Genomic DNA, 22918 nt, shown 5'->3' with positions numbered 1-22918 from the left:
CGACTATCTAGATCCCGGATTTATTGTTGGCACGCACCAAAGGTCCAAAAATAGCCACGCCAGTGCCAATAGCTGACGTGGCCATGCCACGGTGGCAGCCGGTCAACATGGCCATGGAAACTTTTCAAAAAAATCCTGTCCCATTTCTATTTCTCACTCCCGTACCCGAGCCTTGCCATCGCCGCCGTGGCACGCGGGTGCGTGAGCAGGAGACGACAACCATGGGCAGGTGCAGCTCGCCTCGGCCTTGGGCGGTCTCGACGCGCACTGGCGTCTCTCGACTCACCGTGGAGGTTGACAATGGCAGCGCCGGGTGGTGGCGGGTGGCCGGCGCAGGGCCGCTCCGGCGAGCGGCGCACGCGGCCAGTGGGTGGAATCGAGGGAGGAGGTCGCGGGGCTGCTACTGGTGCGAGGAATCGGAGAATGGCGAAGTGAGGTCGCCAGATTTCGAAAGGGGGCGGAGCTCGCCTCCTCCACGACAGTGGCGCAGGCGGCGACGCCGAGCTCTCGCGTGGGCGCGGCGTGCGATGCGCGGGTGTCGAGGCAGGTGTGCGTGTAGTGGACGACAAGGCGCAGCAGCAGGGAGGGTTGGGTGGCTTCCCGCCGTGTCAGATGGGGCCGCCGCCGCCGCCGGGCGAGGCGAGCCGTCTCTCGTGCGCAAGCCGCTGCTCGTGCGCCCCTGCCGACTACCACGCACCATCGCTCGCGCACCGTCGACCGGCGCGTGCAGCCGCTCGCGCACCCTGCCGCCGCTCGCGGCCCCGCCTGCCACAGCGCGCAGGGAAAGAAAGGAGAGGCCGCAGCGAAGAGGTGGGTGTCCGATCGGCTCGGAATTAGGCCGGCCGCGTGGCTGGTCGCTAGGACCGGGGTGGCCGCCGGCGAGGGTGGGGTGGCGGTGCGGGGTGGAGCCATGGGGGATGGTGGGACGAGGAAGAAACGCCCCACCCGCCCTGCTGCCGGTCCGCCCCCCCCCCTCCCTGCTTGCGCTGATCTACGCCGCCGCCCGCCGTGACTGCTACGCCGGCCGAGCCTTTGCTGTCGCGCCCTCGCGCCTCCGCCACTGCGTGTGCACTGCGCACCACCCCTGCGCCGCCGTCGCCCCGCGCCGCCTCGCCATTGAGCGGGTCCCTCCGTGAAGCGAGGCGGGCGTGTGCGGGACGTTGCCGCCGGCACGCAGCTCGGCGCTCCTCGCACCCTCGCGCGCCCACGGTGGTCTTCTGTCGGCGTCCAGGCCTCCGGCGCCTCGACGTCTCAGCTGCCGCCGCCATCGCTCGCATGCCTCGATGTCAGGCTGCAGCCGCGCTCACCACCCTGCTCCCGTGGTGGCCCGTTGCAACCTATCCCTCATGGAGCCTGAGCCGGGTCCAGGTCCGCACAGGGCCTGTGCACCCCACCGACCGGTCGGTTGCCGCCGTCGAATCGGGCTCCAGCCTGGCACTCCCCCTAGGGCCCTGCTCTATTTGTTCAAGGAGAGGAAGGAGCTAGAAGTGAGAAACAGAAATGGGATCGGACTTTTTTGAAAAGTTTTTTTTAAAAAAAAAGTTTCCATGGCCATGTTGACCGGCTGCCACCGTGGCATGGCCACGTCAGCTATTGGTGCTGGCATGGCTAGTTTTGGATCTTTGGTGCACGCCAGCAATAGATCAAGTACCTAGATAGTCGCTTCTATAGTTTGAGGACGTAGATAGGAGGTCCCCAAAAGTTTGAGGATCCTGGGTGCATTTTACTCGGTACAAAACTTTGGCATACGAGGTTATCAGTCAAATTTGTTTATAGGCTGCGACATCATGGGCGAATCAGAGATGAAGATTTATACACTTTCTATGCTCGCTAACATCTGAATAATTGTGCCAATGTCAATTATTTGCGATTCTTTCATATACAAGTTCCCCATATAATAGTATCATGCTTGCTGAAAGCTCGCAAATTTGATTTGAAATCAACATGATGCTGTTAGATATTGAGACCATGTTCTTCGAATTCTGGAAATGACATTCATTCAGCAAATGAAATTGGGTCAAGCACTCAAGCTCACGGTGCTATCATTCTATGTTTCCTAAGGCAGATCATCTCAGGAGAGCAAAGCATAAGCAAGATGCCAATATATCTAGAAAATTTTACAAACAGCAGGCTGATATATTTCCTCATCATCGATGGATGTCGTCGGACATGAAACTTGAGTTCAAACTTGCAAAGTGTTTACTCATCTATCCATCACAAACAACTCCAGAGCAGGATTGCTAAGTAGTAGATAACCAGGATAAAGTTTGTAGAGCCCAGCTCACAGCAGATCATCTGACTAGATAAGTACATCAACATAGGTATCTGCAACTTCTCTTCACCAATCTATGCCCAAATTCCTTGAGGTGAACAGGTCTTCTACGTAGCGGATTACTGGTGCTGATGACCTGACGAAGTTTTGCAGTTGAGCCTTTGCCGACTCCTCTGCAAGTCAAAAGGAAATACTGTCAACATTGGCACGGGTCAAAATTAAGCTATATCACTGTGAGATTCGACTTCTTTCCCACATATTTTAGCATGCTTTGGAAAAATCTGTTCAATTCCCACTTCTTTCTATGATTCATGCACATCAGACAATAGGCATACATGAATATTAGTTAGCTCTTAACTATCTTCATGCTTACTAAGGACCTGAATAGCATTGTCCTGTGATGATTTCAGCATAAAATTGGTTGGTTGCCACTTTGCTATGGGCTGAGGCTTTAGAGATTTAAACTGCAAAACAAGTAAAAGCATTTCAGGGTTACCCACCATCTTCATTCAGTTTCTTCAACAGTTGGGACTTTGAGGGAAGAGCGTACATTCCAGCAGCAACTGCTTTCCTTATGACCCATCCATGATGGGGAGCAAACACCTGAGCATAAGCTACTGATGCTGCATACGTAAGCGAGTTGCCCCTGAAATAATAATACCGACAATGGATAAGTCAGTCGCTAAATGCACATGCCAGAAAAACAAACATGATAGTTCACTAGACAAAGTTCTATGTAGTTCAGTGAAACGACATTGGTCTTGTCAACTGGTACTTACTCTGTAACCAGCATTTTCTCAAACAGAACCTTAACCATATCAATACCACGCTTCACTCTAAGCAGATTCCTTGTATGGCTACCTACTGTCCTGACAGTATCCTTCTGAATGTCTAACTCAACCATCGAGGGCAATGTTGAAACTGAATTGGATGCTTCCAGCAAATCATTAACCTGTAAATAGTTCATCGGAAGGGATCAGAGAGAAGCGCCAAAGAAAAGCTCAGACACATCAGATAGCTAACCAGTCAAAAATGGGCACAAATTCAGGAACCAAAAGCAGCAGAGCAAATTATGAACCACCCAACACTGTATGTCTGTATCAATTGGGGTAGTGAATTATCCACATATAAGTGCCTTATTCTGAACTGTAAGTTATCCAAGTGTATAGTCTTAACTGAAGAGATCTGTCAAATTAAACTAAGTTAAACTAAGAGTTAAAAAAACAAGTACATCAGATCAGATTTTAGCACCTATCCGCCATGATAAACAGTAGCCTCTGAATTAAATAATCTGATTCAGATGCAAAAACTCAAGCTTAGTCGAACTTTTCAATTTTGCATCCTAATTTCCAAGTCCTAGACAACACTAATTTCAAGTTATCGCCCCAGTTGCCACATTCGAGGACAAGTAAGCAGAGGAACCCACAGTTCACAATCCAAAAAAGGGGCAACTGAAATGATAAGTAACTCATCACCATTACCAAGAGCCCAAAGTAAAGTAGTTGCAAGCTAACTTTGCTATGGCAGCGAGTTATCCAAATTCCTAGTAATAACGTGGGAGATCTGCTAAATAATACTAGCAGCCGAAGTGCAGCAGATAGGATTCTAGCACCCCAAGGATCCATAAACAAACAAGCACAGAACAGTGAACACGGCCACATAATTTGATAGTTTGATTCTGGCGCATCTATTTCATCTGTGAGTCCATTTCGTCCTAGCATCCTAGCCTTAGACGACTTTATAAGTCGATTGATGACCTCACTCCCCACATCCAAGTACAGGCAAGCAGCAGATCAACCTAAAATTTCGATCAAACTCCGCAAAACAACTTAATCAGGACAGCGATTCCGAGCCAAAAGCTGCTAGTGCGGTCGTAGAGCAGAAACGAGAATGAAGAAGGGGAGTAGGGAGGTGCCTTGGCGACGTAGTCCATCTCGGCGAACTTGAAGGCGATGCCGAGGTAGCCGAAGAGGACGGAGACGTTGGAGCAGGCGTGGGAGAACGCCGCGGCGTCCATGGCCCCCGGGGGCTGCTGCTTGGCGACGGCGGCGAGCTCCTCGAACGACGCCGCGATCCGCCGCAGCGGCTTCTCCGCCTCGCTCGACCCCATCGCCGCGCACGGCCTCTCTCGCTCGCCGACTTCCGGGTAGATGCTGGCAAGCTGCGGGGAAGGAGACGAGCTTTTTTTTTTTCCTTCCCCCTTTTTGGGATGCTTTTCGAGAGAATTTTTCAGCGCTGCCTTTCGGGGTTCCTACGCTTCCTTTTTGAGGCGGCACCTGCAGCAAGCTGGCGACGACGCCGAGGTTCATCGATGCCGTGCTGGGCCTCGATGGGCCGGACATTGGGCTACACCTCGGCCCATTACAAGATATACATTTTAGCTGCAACACTGCCGTATACGGTATACTCGTTATCGAAGAATTTTAAAATCATTTTTTTAGGAACATTGTTACGTCCTGACTGAGTTTTAAAAGTTTTGAAAACTTTCAAAATAAAATTATTGGATGTTTGATTTGAAAATTTTAAAATAGGTGTTTGCTTAGTATAGTGTAACAATACAGCAGATAGCCGAGCGGGCACACGTTCAGGTGAATTTGCATCAAATATACTTTAATCGGTTCACTGGAATCGTTCAGAAATTTACTGTTACTTTGGACAGTCCAAATATAAACACTGCGAGAAATAACGTCCCCAAACAATCACGGACAGATGAAAAATCTAAAAACAGGCAATGACAGCGAGTTGATCCCATATGCAGAGTCAGATTCAGAAGTGTCAATCAGCAAAGGCCCGAGATTAGAGCGGGTCCTAAGACTGGGGCGACAATATCATATCATCATCCTCCAACGCACGTCAGACCAAAATCAAAGCAAGGACGAGAGCAAAGAGTCGCGCGCGACGAGCAGAGCTAAGAAGAGGCGAATGGACTGGGCATGGAGTCAGAACTCGATTACATGTCAATCAGCACAGGTCCGGAGGCCGGATCCTAAGACTGGGGCGACAAAACCATATCATCATCCTCCAACGCATCCACCGAAAACAACAAGATGTGCTTCGAAGATTCAGTAAAACCAGAGTGAAGGCGAAAACGACCGAGCGCAGGCGAGAGAAGGGCGGCGAAAGGGAGGAGAAAACATGGGGAGCCGAGGACGATCGACAGGCGGGGGAGGAAGAACTCGGCGAATCGCCGTTCCGCTCCGTCAAGGGCGGGCGGCGGTAGGCTACTACCGGCGGAGTGGCGGCGCGCCGCGGCAGTATTTATCGCGGGCCAGCTAGAGAATTAGGGTTTTTGTGGGCCTCCAGATGGTTGGGCCAACAATAATGAAACAGTTGAACATTTCTGAGTTCCTCTTTACACGGAGACCTCCTCAGGCCTGAACTTCATGTCTTCCACTTTCAATCAATTTTTTCCCCTCAAAAAACACGGCTACAGACATGTATAAACGTATTGCTTTGTGAATACCACTGAAAGATTAGCTCAGACATCTTGCTATTAAACGTAGTTTATTATTAAGCTCGGCATCAACCTCACGACTCATGACTAAGCTTGCGGCAAGCATATGACTACACTTGAATTCAGACATTTGCGATACCCTGTGCTTTTAACCGTAGCTTTTGACATCATTTTACAGCACGCTTGTTATGACTTATGAGTAGAACAATACATCTGATGAACATGAATACTTGATACATGGCATATGTACATACGACACGACTTGCTGCTCGGTGCTTACAAATTGCAGAAAGAAATGCCATCTCTCTCATAGCTACGTGTCGTGACCACCAAATAATGTCAATGCATATGTACAGGCTACTTCCTCAAATCAAATGGCTACTTGGCTATCGGCATGGCCAGGACACTCGCCATGGAAATGGCGGTTAAATTCCTAGGATGGTGCGCCAACCGCCGCGCCAGTAAGCATACGAAGCGTACCCGTCGTGCAGGGTATGGCGGCGCGCTCAGTCTGTCGCTGCGGCCTGCTCCCGCAGCCTCTGCTCCTTCTCCAGCATCTCCGTGAACTCCGCGTCGGTGGCCTTGAGCATGTCCGGCAGCGGCATCGTGACGCCGGCCTCTTCCACGGCGCGGTGGCGCGGCACGATCCGCTTCTCAAGGCTGAAGGCGAAGAACTGCGGGAACGCCTTGATGTCCTCCACGCCGCCGCCCATGGCCTCCACCAGGTACTCGAACTTGGGCCTGTAGTTGCGCTCGATGCTGAAGGTGAACAGCGCCGGGCACCGCAGCACCATGGCGACGGCGTCGTCGCGGGACATGCCGACCCCGGCCAGGAACTCGAGCTTCGGCGCCAGGGTGCGCTCCACGCTGGAGACGAGGAGGATCGGGTCCTGCAGCGCCAGCGCGCGGGTGTCCCGGAAGCCCAGGCGGCGGAGGTAGATGAGCGCGGGGCGGAGCTGGTCGCGGACGCTGCAGGCGAGCACGCGCGGGCACTTGACGACGACGCGGCGGTGCGCGGACTCCGGGACGCCGAGGTCCTCGGCGAGGAAGGCGAAGACGGGGCGGAGGTCGGCGCGGACGCTGGCGGTGAGCACGGATGGGCACATGCCGAAGACGCGGCCGAGGTCCTTGAAGTGGAGCCCGCGGGACTGGAGGAAGGACACCACCGCGTGGATGGACTCCGGCGCCGCGTCGCGGAGCGCAGGGTTCAGCTCCAGCGCGCGCCCGTAGTCCACGCCCATCAGCTCCAGGCTCAGGATCTTGTCCTTCACCTGCGACGGCAGCTCGGGAAGGTGCAGCGACAGCGCCGCCGTGGCCGTGGACACAGTCGTCGCCGTTGTCGTCGTCGCGCCGCGCGTCGGCACGGTTGTCGCCACGGAGGCCGCGGCGGTGGAGTGGGGCTTAGAGGACGCGACGGACTGCTGCGGCTTGGCGACGGGGAGGGAGGTGGAGGCGTAGAAGCTGCAGAGCGGCATCGCTGTGATGTGATTAGCTCCCCTATCAGATGGATTTGGAGAGGCTCCGACGTGCAGGGCAGGGCAGGGGAAGACGAGGATGCAGCGGGAGTGAAGTGGCATCTCATCCAGTTCTTTATCTGTTCGTTGCTGATGACCTGGCACTCTGTGAGGTGCTCATTGGCCGCTGGGATTGACGAGGGTGATCACCCCTCAGATAGCACCCCGCACAAACGAACAGGCCGTCAGAAACAAGGAAACAGAAAAGATACTAGAACAAAAAAAGGGCATAAATATAGCATCAGGGAAGGATGGGGATGCAATCAGAACAGTGAGAAGATGTGAATATGAATTTCAAGTTTTCTATAAAATATATAGATTGCTGGAACAACTTCCTGTCATGTGAATACTATGTTGAATCAACTATTTTGGAATAAATACATATATCGATGCGACAGCACAAGGTACTATAAGGTCACACCATGACAACAATCTTCAGAGACTATCTTAATGGACTATTATTTGGTTTGAGGTTTCTCCTGTTGCACCAATCTGGAACTTCTGGAATGTTATTTGTGTCTACGAAACACTTAAGGTACATGAGTTCGTGTCAGCATTTTCCATAGCTTCTGCTCACGGAAGGCCTTCTCCCTAGCCTGCGGTTATTGGTTATCTGGTTCTGGTCATCCTGCAACACACCATGTAGAGTTATATAAGATAGTCCATTTACTTATGACCATCCAAGTATGACAATACTTATGGCAGATTCAGTGAGGATAAGTATTGCTACTGATTTTTAGACACAATTAAAAAAAAAACTCGATGAGCCAGTTTTACCATATACAATGAAGCTGCAGAGTCAGATTGCATAATTTGATTTTGAGCTTGACCGAGTGAATGGAACGTATCAAGTGCATCTATAGTTAACTGCCAACCGGAGAGTGCCGAACTACTTGAGCTGGAGCCAATGTTGTTACAGCAAGCCGCTGCAACAATTCCGTTCACCCAAGGACAGTAACTATTGTGATGCTTAACAGGATCGAATTCCAGCAGACCCGCTTCATAGTCATTTTCTCCATTAGTAGCTCCTGAGATGAACATAACAAAGTATTCATACAAGCAGAAGATATATAACTGAGAATAATCAGAATCAAACAGAGGTATATTAACAACAACAGTAACAAACCATTTCTGTCCCAAGCCAGCTGGGGTAGGCTACATATAAAACCAAACATGACCCACCAAGGAAAAAGGGGGGGGGGGGGGGGGGAAGAAGATTCTATAGAAAATGAAGGTCTAACGATTAAAAAAACATATGGTTAGGGATGCTTATACTATTGGATCATGTTCAATTCATTGGCAAAACACCTGGACGAGGGATTTTACCGCAAAAGATGCTTGAAAATATAGCTAAAAGCATGATCAGCGAGTATCCCAAACAAATCAATGTTAAAGATAAAATGCCAACATGGAACCATGGAAAATGATGCAGTTAAGGTTATAGCTAGCAAAAGAATGTACCTAATCCATTCCCAGGATCATAATCTAGCCCCATTAATGTGTCGTCAGTAGTAAGTATTATGCGGCCAGACTGTGTCACATCGTCTTTAGCTGGATCAAAACCAGCACACATCCCTGCGTTGCAAGAAAGGGAAGGGCGCATGCTGCTCTCAATACCAGTAGCATGACCTATCTTTTCTCTACTTTCAACAGAATCAGCTTTGGTGGAGCCATATATTTTCGAACCACTGTCAGCTTGGCCCACTGACCGAGACACCATATCTTGGCTGTCTCCATGAGGTTCTTCTCGATTTACTTCTTCAGGTACAAATTCATCCATTAATCCAGGTCCTGGACCTGATTCACCTGTCTGCCCCATTGTCTCAGTAAGTTCAGCAATAGGTTCAGCATCACCTACAACACTCTCAGCTCTATGCAGAGAAGCAGCATTTCCATGAATTTCAGCCTCATGGCTAGCTCCCATGCCAACACTTCCACCACTAATTCCTATACTAAGTTGATCCCGTCCAAAAGCAGGTGCAGTTTCAGCATTAATCACTTCCTCCCCTTCATTTATACTGCTCCCTCCTATTTCTCTTGCATCACTTCCAGCAGCGGCATGTGCATTAGCACTTTGCTGTACCTGATTGCTATAGTTAAGATCCAAGACATCATTCATTTCAATGTTCCTATGTGCACTAGAAGAAGGCATATCGATATCATTACCATCACCTGGATAATACTCGACACTCTCCATAGAATCTTCCTCAGAAGTACGAACAGTATCCATTGCAATAACAGAAGATGCCCTCAAAGAATCTCTAGCAGCCGGACGCTCAACTGCTAGGTCAATACTTCTAGAGGAACTGAACATACCAGCACCCACATCAGGGTCAAAGGACAAGTTTCTACTGGGGCCAGCTCCAGAAGATGGACGATAAGCATCAAACAAATCAAACCCACGGGACTTCTTATTCGGGACATCTGAATCTTGTGCGGCATCATCAACTTCCTCGCCATCATGATCAATGAAATTTCCTTCTATGCTGTCGGCATGATGTAGCCTGTCTTGTGGATTGTCAGCTGTGCTCCCACCTTCCTCAAGGTTACGCTTCCTTGAACTTGGACCACGGGACTCATATGAGGTCTCACAATCACCAACTTCACTGCCTGTAGGTTGTCCAATCATGAGATCCCTTCCCATTCCTCCATTATTGAACCGCTCAGATGCAGCAGGTGTGGCAGATCGAGGTGATGGTAATCCTCCAGCCATTGTTAGGTTAAGGTCTACTCCAATAATTAATGGTGATTTCCCCTCATTGGTTGCTGCTTCGTCACGCCCCTCTTCTTGACCTCTTTCCACCCCATCAGTAAGCCACTCATTGATCCCACTAGCAGCACTAATCCCGCATATCAGTGTTAGCTTTCTGCCTGTTTCAGGCACATCAATGTTATTTGGACTCAAACGAGAAGGACGAAGCACAGGTCTAAAGTCCCACATCCTGACTGTAGCTCCACACAGGCTACAATCTAACAGCGGTGACCTCATGCTGCATCCAGAATCTCTAAGGGGCAATTTGCCTTTTCCCTTATCTTTCTTGGCTGATGCAGAAAACGAATTTTTGATATGGTCAACAAAATGGGGATAGAATGGTTCATCAGGTCCAACTGAGGGTGCATTTTTAGCCGAATGGGTTGAATTTTCTTCACAGTCTTGAACATTTGGAAGCCACCTAGGCTCCCATCCACACAGGCCTATAAGCTTCTGTGCCTACAAATTCATTTATAACAGGCACCTAAATTAGAGAAAGATACACATACTGGATGCAGTGCAAAATAATTGCATGGCAGCGCCACAAATTAAAATATAGTGTGTGTACATGAAAAGAGAGAAACATACTTGAGAATAGCTACAAGAAGAATCTTGTTGTATTTCAACTCCTGCTGCGCTCTCTGCTTTGCAACCCAGCACACCAGATAGAAAGGTAATCGACTGGGATAATAGACGGTCAATTTGTGCGCTTCTGGTCGTCCTCATGTTCTCAATTGCAGATGATGCAATCACAGGAAGAGAGGTAAACTGTAAAAGCCCATCACAGCGATCTTTAAAACCTCCGATAAGAGCTGATTGTGTAAGGGGGAGCTGAACCAAGCTGTCAGCACAGCTATTGCCTCTCCAGGGACAACTATTCTGGTGTGCTGCATCAAGCTGCTCGGCAAAGGCTTCTCCAGCACTTGCAACTAATGGAACATACAAAGAAAGGTTTCACAGCTGAACAAAATTCAGTTTGCAAAGAGATGTACTGATCTATTTCCAGACTAGCACAACAGTAAGACAAAAGTAATAACAGTCAGCCTAGTGAAAGTAGTTATGAAATTGCTGATGGTTTTTCAATTTTGGTTATATCAGATGCCACTTAACCAATAATTCAAAATTGTATATCCACACATTGTTACGTGAGAACCAAAATCTCTACGCAAGGTTTCGATGACAAAGGTGCATGTCGATGCTACAATCAGAATCCTGATTATCTGATGGAACATGCTTGTGAAAATGGAGGAGCCAGGATCAGAGTAGTTTATGGAAGTTTTCTAACTTGGAATCATCTTGTTTATAGCCGCATGAGATGACTGAAATCACTGTAACATACCTTGTATATAAACTCTACTCTCTCCCCAGATATTCACCCATGTTCATAATTCTTTTGCGCAAGCATTTTCCACATTAAAAGTGTACATCAAATTCATGATTACATTTTCTCTAGTGGTTTGCGCTCACGATAGTGAATACATATATGATCTGACTCAACTTCTAAACTATTTAGCTGTCAAACTGAACTCATCAACATAAATTACAGGGTGAAATATTAGCATTGGCAAATGCACCGATAAAAAGCTAGCTGTCATAGGTAAATCATTGCATAGTTGAATGCACAATATCATGGTTTGAAGAAAAAAAATGCGTAAGACATTCAAACAAACATTTTTTCCTAGCCAAACATGTAGATAGCTTATTATCGTAAATGGAATTAAATTGATGCCCTAGATTATAGATGGTCACTCAAAACAAAATGTGCTCTCCTACCTTACAGTTGGTAACAGAGCAAACAAACATAAAACGGGTACACATAATGACCAGCTACTTTGCATGGTAGTAAATCCATCACAAAAGTGAACCAAGAAAGAACATACCTTCAACCGGAGACCAGGACATCAATGCATTGAATATAAGATGTGCGCCACATGATTCACATTCAATTTTGTCCAGATCAATGTTCACCCAACCCCTTTGAGCACAGGCCAATGAACTAGCAGCCTGGGAAAAGTAATCTAGCATGACATAACTAATATTAAGAAAATCAGGAATCGAAGGATCTCTATAAAGGTCAAGCAAGCATCCAGCAATCCCTGGCCACTAACACGGTACCAGATATGACTTCAGAGAAAAACAAGGTTAGTAGGTTACCGAGTTGGATAGTCTAACTAGGACAGTCGCATTGCCCCACATACTAAAACTTATTGTGTGGACAAGCATATTCCATGAACCACCAAAACGTGTTAGCAAGGTTCTTACGGCGTCGCCTAGGCGTCCGTGCGATTTTTCAGTTGAGGCATCGGGCTTGCCATGGCTTCCATGCATATGGCATCGCCTTGCTCGCCAAGGCATCGCCAAGGCGTCGGATGGACGCTGCACGCGTGTAAAGGCGACGCACGCGGAGGAAAAAACGTGTCAGCGCCTTGCGCGCGTAGGGGAAAAGGAGCAAGCTGCGCGCGCGGGAAACCGCGCGCCTATACTCCGGGCGGGCTGCCGCATCGCTGCAGTGCAGGAAGGGGGAGAGAGGAGGAAAGAGAGAAGAGGCGGGAGGGGGGAGAGAACAGGGCGGCGACCTGGAATCTGGGCCGATGGCATCCAGCTGCTCCAGCTTCTTCCGCCGTCTGCCCGTCCGCCGATTCAGCTCTGCCCCCTTGATTCGTGGCGGCTTCCTCTGCACCGCCTAGCTCCGACCCCACCAAGCCTGCTCCCCAATCCCGTGGCTCCAGCCCCTTCTCCAATCGATCTGCATCTTCTTCCTCAGTTCCTCTTCCCCAACCAATCCGGGCGGACTCCCTCCACTCCTCTGCCCACGAGCTCCTGGTTCTTCTTCCGCCTCTCTGCTGGTACCCCTCCCGCAGTGCAACACACGGACACAGGTTCCTTTTCCTTTCCTATTCTTTCCCTCTGCCAGGTTGCTACTTGCTAGCGCATCTACTTGTGCTTGGAGCTGGTGCTCTTCTCTGCTCTGTTGTAGTGCTGTTAATCTGATAAATAAGTAGATAGCTTTGTGTGAACGCGTGGTGTGTACATGTCTGCCTGATGCATGTTCTTGTTGTTCAGTCAGTATAAAATGCCTAATTACTTAAGTTTGTGCTGCTCAATGCTAAATGAGGATATGTGTATGGCGTCGCCTCGCCGCGCACCTTATTCGCCTAGGCGTCCAGAAGGGGGTGGGTTGCCACGCCTCGCCTTACCGCCGTAAAAACAATGTGTGTTAGCAAGAGTAGTAATTGTGCGATCTGATTGACAGCTGCTGAAAGCAACATTCAATTTCAAGCATAGTAAAGTATTCAAATGACACTCACAATGAGCGAAAAGGTGAAAAAGTAACTTCATCTGAATTTCAATATATCCAAGCAAGAACATTTATGTTATAGCCGATACCAAAGAGGAGAGGTCTGTAAGTGCATAATGAAATGGATTATGATTGCTACATTTAAGACCTATAATGTGATTTTTATTATTGTCACCAGCAAATGATACAAGTGTTAAGAAATGCACGACCAAATGATCACTGTGTTATGGGTTAGTTACAGTAGTAACTTGAGTGAAGGAGAGGAATGAATGAGTCTATTAGTTGTATACCATTGCCCATAGAAGCAATATACGGTACATGAGACACAACACAAGAGAGACCCTAAAGCATGTGAAATGACACAAGTACTTTACACTGCAACAGCTACAGCAATGGAAGATACCTTTGGCTTGGAAGCCCAAGTTGAAGGCTTAAATGTTGCCAGTCGCCGAAGTAAGTCTCCACGTTCCCATGGTCTACATGATGGTGCAGAATCCATAGCAGTTCCAGCAGCATCAAAACTGTGGGAAGGATGATAGGCATGTGCAGCAACTTGTGATGATGAGTCAACTCTGGAAGCTTGTCTGCCAATGTTAGTTTGCAGAGCAGGTGACGAGGCACCAGCAGAACTGAAAAACAATGGGGGCTTCAGTTCAAGCTTTAAACCAATGACAAAAATCTGTATTCTAAGGGGAAGACTGGAAGAGTTCACATTGACATTAGCTTGTCATCCAAATGAAATTACCATTTTCAGGGTTTCAGCACTCCAACATAGAAAATATAGCACTTTGTTACAAATCTAACATCACATAAATGAATTGAGATTGAGCTACCTGGAGCTAAATTTCAACAAGGCCAACATGAGCTCCAGGTGTACCACACCATCAAACGTGCCACAGTTCTATACTGATTTGTGCAAGCTGCAATACCTCTCAAATGCAATTCTGTAACTCAACTAATATTGATTTGATAATAGTATGCAAAAGAAGCAGCACCACAATTTTATTTGTTGAAGGAAAGCACCACAAATTCAACAGAACAAATGAAGCACGGCCCTAATCATACTATTTAGTGGCGAAGGGTACAAGCTCAAAGAGCTCAAAATCACAGAGTTATGTATTACCCAATGCAACTGTTCATAATTTTTTATTCTACAGCATCAAGAAGTAAACAAACCCAACTACAGTTAATATTCACAGATCAGAAGCCTAAAGCGGAGGTGGGCCATCAAATAATCTCATGTTTTCACCCGTAAAGGAGTGCCCTAGAGCCTAATCAATTCCACAATCACATTTGAGCCACGCATACCCTACCTCGATGCCCTACCCTAGGTCCTTGTGCGCTTGTGCCTTGTAAAATCCACCTTCCATTCGCAGAAACAACACCCTGACGACCAATCCGAGCACTGAGACCCCGATTCTCTAACGAAGCAGCAGCTCCAAAAGCAACGAATCTACAGCCAAAAGCAGAGGTCCCGAGGAGCGACAGCCACCGTACCTGGCCACCGGTGTGTGCGGCGGCGACGAGGAGCGGGCTACGGCCAGCGGCGGCTCGGCCGCCGCTCCAGACGAGCTCCTCACCTCCTCTCGCATCTCCCTCCCCCCTTGTCCGTGGCGCCCGCGGCCCCGCGCCTCTGGCTCCTGGTGAAACGAATTAACGAAATGGGGGATTCTGGCGACCGCGACGCGCCCGCCGGGCGGCGAATTGATGCGGCCGTCACATCGACCGTTAACACCACCTCACGCCGTCAATTTCGAGCCCCCGGGAATGTCTTGTTTTGTTTGGCGACAAAACTAGCGCGCACGTTTTTCAAGGAGAGAATCTCGCGTGCATAAAGTATTAAATGAAGTCTATTTACAAAATCTTTTTAGAGATGGGTGTAACTTTTCGCGACGAATCTAATGATGATAATTAATCGATGGTCAGCTATAGTGATGCTACAGTAACCATCCTCTAATCGCGCGATCAAATGAATCATTAGATTCTTCAGGGTCACTAGCGCGGGTTCTGAAGTTGGTTTTGTAAACTGACTTTGTTTGACACCGTAATTAGTGGTCAAAATTGTTACTATTCCTAACATGCTACAATTATAGCGCGGACCAAACAAGCCTATGACCCATGAGGCCCACATGAATTAGTTGTGCCCACAGGGATTCGGTGGGCCCACGGCCCCATCTTCATCGAGCAGCGAGTGGACTATTCCGTCTGACAATCTTTCTCCACTCTTCTTCCTCTGGTCGGATCCCGCGGCGGGTCGGGCTGCGGAGCACAGGCTCCGGCGAGCTGCTGGCGAGGGCTTGTGCGGCGAGCTCCGTCGCGGGCAAGGGAATGGACGAAGCGAGCACCTCCGCGCCCGGCGGCGCGACAAGACGCGCCTTCCCGCCGGCGAGATCGAGAGGTGAGTCACGCTCTGACGACCAAACTCGCCTCGATTCGGTGGTCCCCTCTAGGTTTCTGTAATACCTGCCTCGCGGACAGTCCGCTCGGGGTCGGCGGACGGTCCGCCAGGCAACGCCCAGATATTTATCTGGATGAACGTGGGACCCACCTGTCATTCCTCTCTTCCTCCTCACTTCGTCCAGAGCCGAGCGGAGCTCGAGCGCTCGCGCCGTCGTCGCCCCCTTCCGTCGATCTCCCTCCTCCAGCCACCAAACCTCGATTCCTCGCGCGAGAACCTTCCTCGGCACCTTCTCCACCGTCCCCAACCCCTAAACCGGCTTCTAACGGCCGGAATCATCCCCCGCCACTGCCGGTCACCATGGGAGGCGCTTGAAGCCTTGCTCCACCGTCGATCCGCTTCTCCGGTCGTCCTCCGCTCGAACCGACTGCGGGAATGGATTCGATGAAAGTCTTGGAATGAAAGAAAGAATAGAATCTGAGATCGGGCGGGAGAAGTATAGTTCCGCCTGTGTCGGTTAAGGACCGAGCCGTTGTTGGCCCTGCTGATCATGTTTGAACTGTACTAATCGCATGCCGGGAGTAGGAGGTAGTCGAAATCGGTAAGCCTAGTACTGCATCGCTTCGAAAGTACAGAACTTCATCACCACCCCTTAGGGCAAGTCGAGTAGTCGCAGAAAAACGGGATCCATATGTTTACTTTTGGTGGTCTCTCGTTGAGCTCGGCTGACTATATGAAGGTGGGACGGTTCTGTAGTTCGAGGCGGGGAGGGGAAGGGTTGGTGCGTGTGGTCCGACGGGGCATATGCGTGCCGTGTTGGTTAGGTCCACCTCGCAAGGTTAAATCGAATCGATTCGCCGTCAGTCGCTCTCGACCTTGGTCACTGCGTCGCAGCGTAGTGTTGTGATGGAAAAATTGTTATAACTATGTTGATGATCATATGATTTATTATTTATTGCTCCACTGTGTTTGCTCTAGATTTGGTTATGCAAATATTAGACTATGTTAATTTATATAAAACTTGGGCTAAAATAAGGAAAGTGAGAAATTACTTTAGTCGCTGTTTTCTGCAAGATAACCACCAGCCAAAAACTTTGCATGTCTAGATATGTGGGCTAAGTTATACCTACTGGTCGGATAAGCTTTGCTGAGTATTAGTATACTCAGGGTTTGTTGCTAAAATTATTTCAGGACACGCAGACGTAGACTTTTGTCCCTACTGCGTCAAGTTCATCCGTCGGGACGCAGAGGGGTGGAAGGTTGTGGAGCCGGATGTTTAGTTAGGGACCTTCCGAGGTTACACTTTTGGTAGTTGTAGGCCCTTTCCTCTACTCGAACTCTAATTTCGGTATTGTAAAATTTATAAACTTTGGATGTATTCAAACCGGGTTTGTAAAACTTAAGGTGGAATCGTTTGTATATTTTGTTGTATTTTCCATTATGTGTCGTGTTTGTACTATCTGCGCCCACCTTCGCGTGGAACTATCGGTGATGTTTCGATCGGGACGTGGGTTGAGAAAGGATCGTCAAATTAAGCCATTAAGCTAATGAGCCCGATGTGTTCAAATAACGACCATTACGTTTAATTTCAGTTTTAATTTGGTAATTCCGTCACAGTTTCGATCCTCATGAGCGGTGTGGTCTGCGGGAGGTGGTCTCAGATTCTAGGATTAGTAGCTCTGCGCGGTCATGAGCTCGCACAAACGCTAGATGGGAGGGAATTGCAGCTGCTGCTGTTAATCTGGTTTACTTGTTACGGAGGTTGCTTGCTTCGTTCCTGCGGTGTGTTTGTTCGCTCTAGGCATTACAATCCATTTATCCGAATGCATTGGAGGTGTGGGCATGCTAATGCAAGGTTACATTGATACATTTTGTGAGTATTTCTCAAAGCACTAACTGTAGCCAGCATCATGTATGGCATAATGTTAACCAGCAGTTTAAATGAGTAGCACTCGGGATCAGTATTATTCCTCAAAATTGTTGTATTAACTTTTTTGCGATTGGCAATAACTGAATTTGGTACGTGTACGGAAAAAGATTATATGGCGGATTTCATTTACAACCTTTCAGAATTCAGATTATATGTGTTTTTATTCCTTGTTGTGTATTGTAATGTCGTTTTACTTTATTACACTATAGAGTTGATCATGTTGGTTTTGCAGTTTACTATAGGTTCATCCAGCAGAATCTCCCAGCTTGGAAGCCAGCAATGACACCTGGATGTGTAAGTTGCCTCTGATCCTATTGTCAGATTTGCTACAGACAGTTTTATTCATGGCAGCAATTGATGCGGTTTACACTTCCACTCATTCAGCTGATAGCCACGTTCTTGATTATTGGAATCATTTTCGTTCCTTTTGGGTTGTTTTGCCTACAGACTTCAAATCATGTAACAGTTCTGGACCCTCTTGTAGATCTGGTGTTTCTTTTAATTTGTATATCACTAAGTATTAAATGATGCACTCATTATTCTGGTTCTGCAGGTTGCAGAAATCATTCGTCGCTATGATGTTGACTGTGTGCCCAATTCTTACAGAGGAAATAAGCAAGCTTATAGCAAGGACAGCTTAATTTCAAAGAACTGTACTCTGGAAGTGAAGGTAGTTCGTTATGTGATCATATCAGAGCTTATCTTTATCTTATCTACCTTCTGCAGACTATTTTTCTTCACCTGTGTGATTTGTATAACTAAAATTCCTGATCTCAGCTTGGCGCACTGAAACTGCACCAGGCTTGTGTATTCTTTGTTCTGCCTATATTTTATTTTGAATTCGTATTTAACTGCCGCCACATAATTGCTGACCATGTACATTTGTAGGTTCCGGATCATATGAGAGCACCAATTTATGTTTATTATGAACTTGAGAACTTCTACCAGAATCATCGCAGGTCGCTATAATTGTTTATTTAGTTTCATGATGATTTTGTCTTTCTTTTTTGGAAGAATTATTTTCTTAACATTGCAAATTTGCACAATCCCAAATTTACCGATGCTGAACAGGTATGTCAAGAGTAGAAGTAATAAACAGCTGTGTTTTGGAGCAAAATACACTGCTGAATCCTGCAGTCCCATTCAATGGGATGATAATGGTTTTCCAATTGTTCCCTGTGGCTTGATTGCCTGGAGCTTATTCAATGATCCTTATGGTTTTACTTATGGGTCCAAGGAAATAAAGGTCAACAGGAAAAATATTTCATGGAAGAGCGATCGGGAGCATAAGTTCGGCAAAAATGTATTTCCTTCGAACTTTCAGAATGGAAGCTTCATTGGAGGTGGAAAACTTGATCCTACTCTCCCAGTGAGTACCGTGATAAACTAAGTATTGTTGATAGTTTGCTCGATGCTCAGTTACTCATAAGATTGCACACTGTGCAGTTCCCGTTTAGTCAATATATTCTCAAATTGCTGGTTCTGTTTAAGGTTGCTGAACAATTACATCTTTCTTTGTCAGCTGAGTGAGCAGGAAGATCTTATTGTGTGGATGCGCACTTCTGCTCTTCCCAAATTTCGAAAGCTCTATGGTGTGATAGAAGAGGATTTACGAGTTGATAAGACCATGACCATACTCATAGGAAATAATTACAACACCTACACTTTTGGTGGAAAGAAAAACATAGTTCTTTCTACAGCAACCTGGTTAGGTGGCAAGAATGACTTGGGTATTCTTATATTGTCACCGGTTCGATGAGCATCTTCATGTCAATTCTCTTTGCTCTGGTCCATGTGAAGTACCCAAGGTACACAACAAGGTCCCATTTTTTTAGTTGTTCTTGGTCATAAGAACCTAACCCACAGGCATTGCATTAGTGCGCGTAGACAATTTTCCTGGTCATCTTTAAGCTTGATAGCTCCTCTTGTATTTGATGAACTTGCAGGCCGCAAGGTGATCCTAATTGCCTATCATGGAACCGGAAAAACAGCAGTAACTAAGGAGCCTGTATCTGTGCGGAAGGCTGTAGGTACCAGCCCAGCTAACATACATTAGGTCCCTTGTTAGGCGAAACTGATATCTGAAACATGTCAGACAATGTGCCGGGTCAAGGCCAGATGACAATTGATACTTTGATAGTATACACTACACCATCCAGTTCAGAAAAAGTTCCGACGCATCTGTTGTGCATCTAGAACAACGCCTGCAGGTTCCTCATGTTCCTGTCAGCATGAATGAAACAGAAATACTGGTATTATTTATCTAACACTAATCCTATCAGTGGCCTTATTAACATTTGGAAGCCTCCTCCATCCGAGTTTAATTCGCTGTGCTTGCTACCCATGGAATCCACCAAGCGTTCCTTCCGAAAGGGTTGAAGCCATCCTGAAGATCACTGCGAGGCTGATGGCATCACTCAGCATCAGCGAGGCTGAAGATTGCACATCCTGATGGCCCCGCGAGCGCGAGCTGCGAGGGACACATCTCGCAGGTGCGTGAGCGCCCATCGGCGACTGACGACGCGGCAGCGGCACCAACGCTCGAGCGAACCCGGGACAATCATATCTGATTTGACGACGTGCGGGCTTCCGTGCTTTTGATCGAAAAATGACCCGTGGTTGGGTGATTCGAGCAACGCGATGGCGACCGCATGCGATGGGAACAAACACGAGGGCACAATGTGACTCGACTTTTGGCCTGAATCCTGATCATGATAAGATAGAAAGGGAGCTCCCCCCATCCCGTGCCCTATCAGCCGGCGTGGCGCGCGACTTGCTACTAGCTGCAAGCCGCAATGCGGGCGCTTGCTGCGCAAATGCTGTCCGTGAGAATCCTAGGTCCGTTTCCATCCACGTCGACGTCGATCTCTCTCCGTGTGACTGTGTCGTGTGTGTGGTTGATCTATCCATGTATTATTCTCTTTGTCCTGATCGTGATCACCTAACCCTTTCTCTCTCCCTCTTTCAGGGTGTGTTTAGATCACTTTGCATTTTGCATTTTTACATTTTTGAAAAAGAATCTTTAATATTTGAAGTATTAAATGTAGACTAATCACAAAACTAATTCCACATCTCGTCTGTAAACTACCAGACAAATCTAATGAGCATAATAAATTCATCATTAGAGTATATTTAGTGTAGCATTACTGCAGTAATTTAGTGTTTAATCACGTCATAATTATGCTCATTAAATTTGTTTCGCGATTTACAGTCCATTTGTGTAATGCGATTTATTTTTTGACTACATTTAGTATACCATACAAGTGATTTATAAAAATTTTGCATTTTACATTTTGGGATCTAAACAAAGCCTCACTGATCAAGAATAGTACTAGTAGACTAGCTGTCCCGTCGTGGTGGACATCATTGTCTTCTTTTCTGGTTTGGGTATGGATAATCATGGTGTTGGGTGTTGGCGTCGGGGGTCTGCACCGCCAAAATGATTGCATTGCCAGTTCTGTTCAGACAGGCTTCAAAAAGTCTCAAGTAAACTATCCTTGGTGGATTCCATGCTTGTGATCTCTCAAGCACAAGCACCGTCTCGCGTGCGTCCAGAACGAGACACGAACAGTAACTGGGCCTCCTGCCGGAACGAAGACCATCGTCGGCGGGCCTCTACAGATCGGTCCGTCACGCTGCCCTGGCGATCCCCACAAGCCATCATCCTCCGGAGTCCGGGCCGGCGCTGGCGTCCCCCCGGCCGAAACGTGTCGCCCGGCGCGGCCAATGGCGGCCGGACAAGCGTCCGGGGACAAGCGCGGCCAATCGGCGGCGGCGGCACCCTCGCGCGCATTTTCAAACGGACCGTACGGCGTATCTCAACATGGTTCATTAATCTAGTCTTCGGCGTACTGAGGATAGATGGCTCGTGATTAAAATAGGAGGATTTAGGGTTCCCACCCCATAAACTCCGTAAACACAAAAAAACCGTCACATCGAATATTTTAACACATGCATGGAGTACTAAATGAAGTCTATTTATAAAATTTTTTGCATAGATGAGCTATAAATCACGAGACGAATCTAATGAGCCTACTTAATCCATGTTGCAACAGTGATGCTACAGTAATTATTCGCTAGTTATTAATTAATCATAGATTAATTAGCATTATTAGATTTGTCTCGCGATATACAATCCATCTGTGCAAAAAATTTTGTAAATAGACTTCATTTAGTACTTCAAATTAATAAGATTTCAACACAAAAATTTTTTGCGCTTCAACTAAACAAACATGACCTTAATTAATTCGCTGCGTGATGCAAAGCGCGACCGCGCAAGATGAACCTTTCCCGGGATTTGTTTAAGCAACGAGTTAGTTAACCCTTCTTCGTTACGGCGCAGCCGGCTTGCTTGGCCCCCTTTCCTCCGGCAGAGGCTGCCGGCCGCGGCACCGGCCCCCGGAGCTCTGCTTTCCATCCCCTCATGGTCTCGCCCCCCTCTAGGCTGCTCCTGCTTCCACTGTTTCAAGAACAAGAGGCGTGCTTTGTTTTTGCTCGATTATTAAAGTTAGAACTTTCGCAGTTGGTTTTTCTTTTTATAAAGTCTAGAAAACTAATATAATGTGAAAGCGTTTGACATATGTGTATACTGGCTAGCAATACAGAGTACCTTATACTTTGGCCCTGTTTGGAGAAATAACTAAGAGTTATTTTGAGAGCTATTTTTCAGTCCATACAAATAACCCTCTAATAAAATAACTCTTGGATTGTTTGGATCCATGAATTATTTTGTCTTTAGTGCACTTTCCCAATCATTAGAATCCCCCTGCACCTGTGGGTCCAGTAAAGTGTGCACCACCGTGGCCCTTGGTGTGGCCGGCGAAATCCTGTGGGAACCGGTCCGGTTTCGGCCGGTACCCAACCGGCCAAAATTCAAAATTTAAATTTAAATTCAAAAAATGAAAAATTCCCAAAAAAATCCTAAAAATACTTCAAGGTGCGATGAATCTAATGGTATCAAATTTTCTCAAAAATTCGTTCATTTAGTATAGTTTGCGGGGATTTAAAGTTAAATCAAAAAAGAAAAAGAAAAAAAAGAGACAGCCCATTAAGGCCCACCGGTCAAACCGGCCGGTAAACCGGTTGTACGTGAGCTTTTGAATTCAAACCGGTTAAACCGACCGGTAAATCGGTCAAACCGACCGGTAAACCGGTCAAACCGGCCGGTAAACCGGTCGGAACCGGTTGCACGGGAGCTTTTGAATTTATTTGAATTTGAATTTGAATTCAACCGGTTTCCACCGGTTACCGGTCAAACCGGTCCGGTAAACCGCTACCGGAGGACGGCGGTTTGACCGGAT

General features: G+C 47.6%; 2 protein-coding genes, 2 non-coding genes and 1 pseudogene across 8 annotated transcripts; 1 reads left to right on the top strand and 4 right to left on the bottom strand.

Moving 5' to 3' along the window:
- Nucleotides 1-1980: 1980 nt before the first annotated feature.
- Nucleotides 1981-4521, bottom strand: LOC120689616 (accelerated cell death 11-like). The gene is made up of 4 exons (XM_039971964.1): nt 4188-4521; nt 3052-3224; nt 2773-2918; nt 1981-2445 (listed from the first exon to the last, which is right to left on the bottom strand). Exons 1-4 carry the CDS (start codon nt 4380-4382, stop codon nt 2339-2341), a joined length of 621 nt encoding a protein of 206 aa, XP_039827898.1. The 5' UTR covers nt 4383-4521; the 3' UTR covers nt 1981-2338.
- Nucleotides 4522-5029: 508 nt separating this feature from the next.
- LOC120693688 lies at nt 5030-5116 on the bottom strand. The gene has a single exon (XR_005683144.1). It is a non-coding gene; the product is annotated as a small nucleolar RNA U31b (small nucleolar RNA).
- Nucleotides 5117-5208: 92 nt separating this feature from the next.
- LOC120693690 lies at nt 5209-5294 on the bottom strand. Its single transcript, XR_005683145.1, has one exon. It is a non-coding gene; the product is annotated as a small nucleolar RNA U31b (small nucleolar RNA).
- Nucleotides 5295-5855: 561 nt separating this feature from the next.
- LOC120689615 (transcription termination factor MTEF1, chloroplastic-like) lies at nt 5856-14983 on the bottom strand. 5 transcript variants are annotated; one of them, XM_039971962.1, is made up of 8 exons: nt 14788-14904; nt 14604-14676; nt 13694-13919; nt 11873-11996; nt 10581-10952; nt 8702-10451; nt 8018-8268; nt 7523-7868 (listed from the first exon to the last, which is right to left on the bottom strand). In XM_039971962.1, the coding sequence occupies exons 5-8, from the start codon at nt 10716-10718 to the stop codon at nt 7791-7793; spliced, it is 2217 nt and encodes a 738-aa protein (XP_039827896.1). In that variant the 5' UTR covers nt 10719-10952; nt 11873-11996; nt 13694-13919; nt 14604-14676; nt 14788-14904; the 3' UTR covers nt 7523-7790. The 5 variants fall into 5 exon arrangements, with proteins under 5 accessions (XP_039827897.1, XP_039827893.1, XP_039827896.1 ...); XM_039971959.1 differs by lacking the exon at nt 14604-14676 and having other exon boundaries at nt 7521-7868; nt 10581-10921; nt 14788-14983; XM_039971960.1 differs by lacking the exon at nt 14788-14904 and having other exon boundaries at nt 10581-10921; nt 14124-14761.
- Nucleotides 14984-15397: 414 nt separating this feature from the next.
- LOC120692686 lies at nt 15398-19914 on the top strand (annotated as a pseudogene).
- Nucleotides 19915-22918: the final 3004 nt, after the last annotated feature.

The sequence above is a fragment of the Panicum virgatum genome, chromosome 9N (assembly GCF_016808335.1).
Source record: "Panicum virgatum strain AP13 chromosome 9N, P.virgatum_v5, whole genome shotgun sequence".
Lineage (NCBI taxonomy): Eukaryota > Viridiplantae > Streptophyta > Magnoliopsida > Poales > Poaceae > Panicum > Panicum virgatum.
This window is presented reverse-complemented; position numbering and strand designations above follow the sequence as displayed.

Excerpts from the sequence above, each read along its gene's own strand:
- LOC120689616 (XM_039971964.1), bottom strand. The coding sequence starts at position 4,382 with ATGGGGTCGAGCGAGGCGGAGAAGCCGCTGCGGCGGATCGCGGCGTCG. Across the intron at positions 3,225-4,187 it reads AGATGGACTACGTCGCCAAG|GTTAATGATTTGCTGGAAGC; the intron begins GCACCTCCCTAC and ends AACTATTTACAG. Across the intron at positions 2,919-3,051 it reads GAGAAAATGCTGGTTACAGA|GGGCAACTCGCTTACGTATG; the intron begins GTAAGTACCAGT and ends TTATTATTTCAG.
- LOC120689615 (XM_039971959.1), bottom strand. The coding sequence starts at position 14,882 with ATGCGAGAGGAGGTGAGGAGCTCGTCTGGAGCGGCGGCCGAGCCGCCG. Across the intron at positions 13,920-14,787 it reads CCGCACACACCGGTGGCCAG|TTCTGCTGGTGCCTCGTCAC; the intron begins GTACGGTGGCTG and ends ATTGTTTTTCAG. Across the intron at positions 11,997-13,693 it reads CTTGGGCTTCCAAGCCAAAG|GCTGCTAGTTCATTGGCCTG; the intron begins GTATCTTCCATT and ends TACTTTTCCCAG.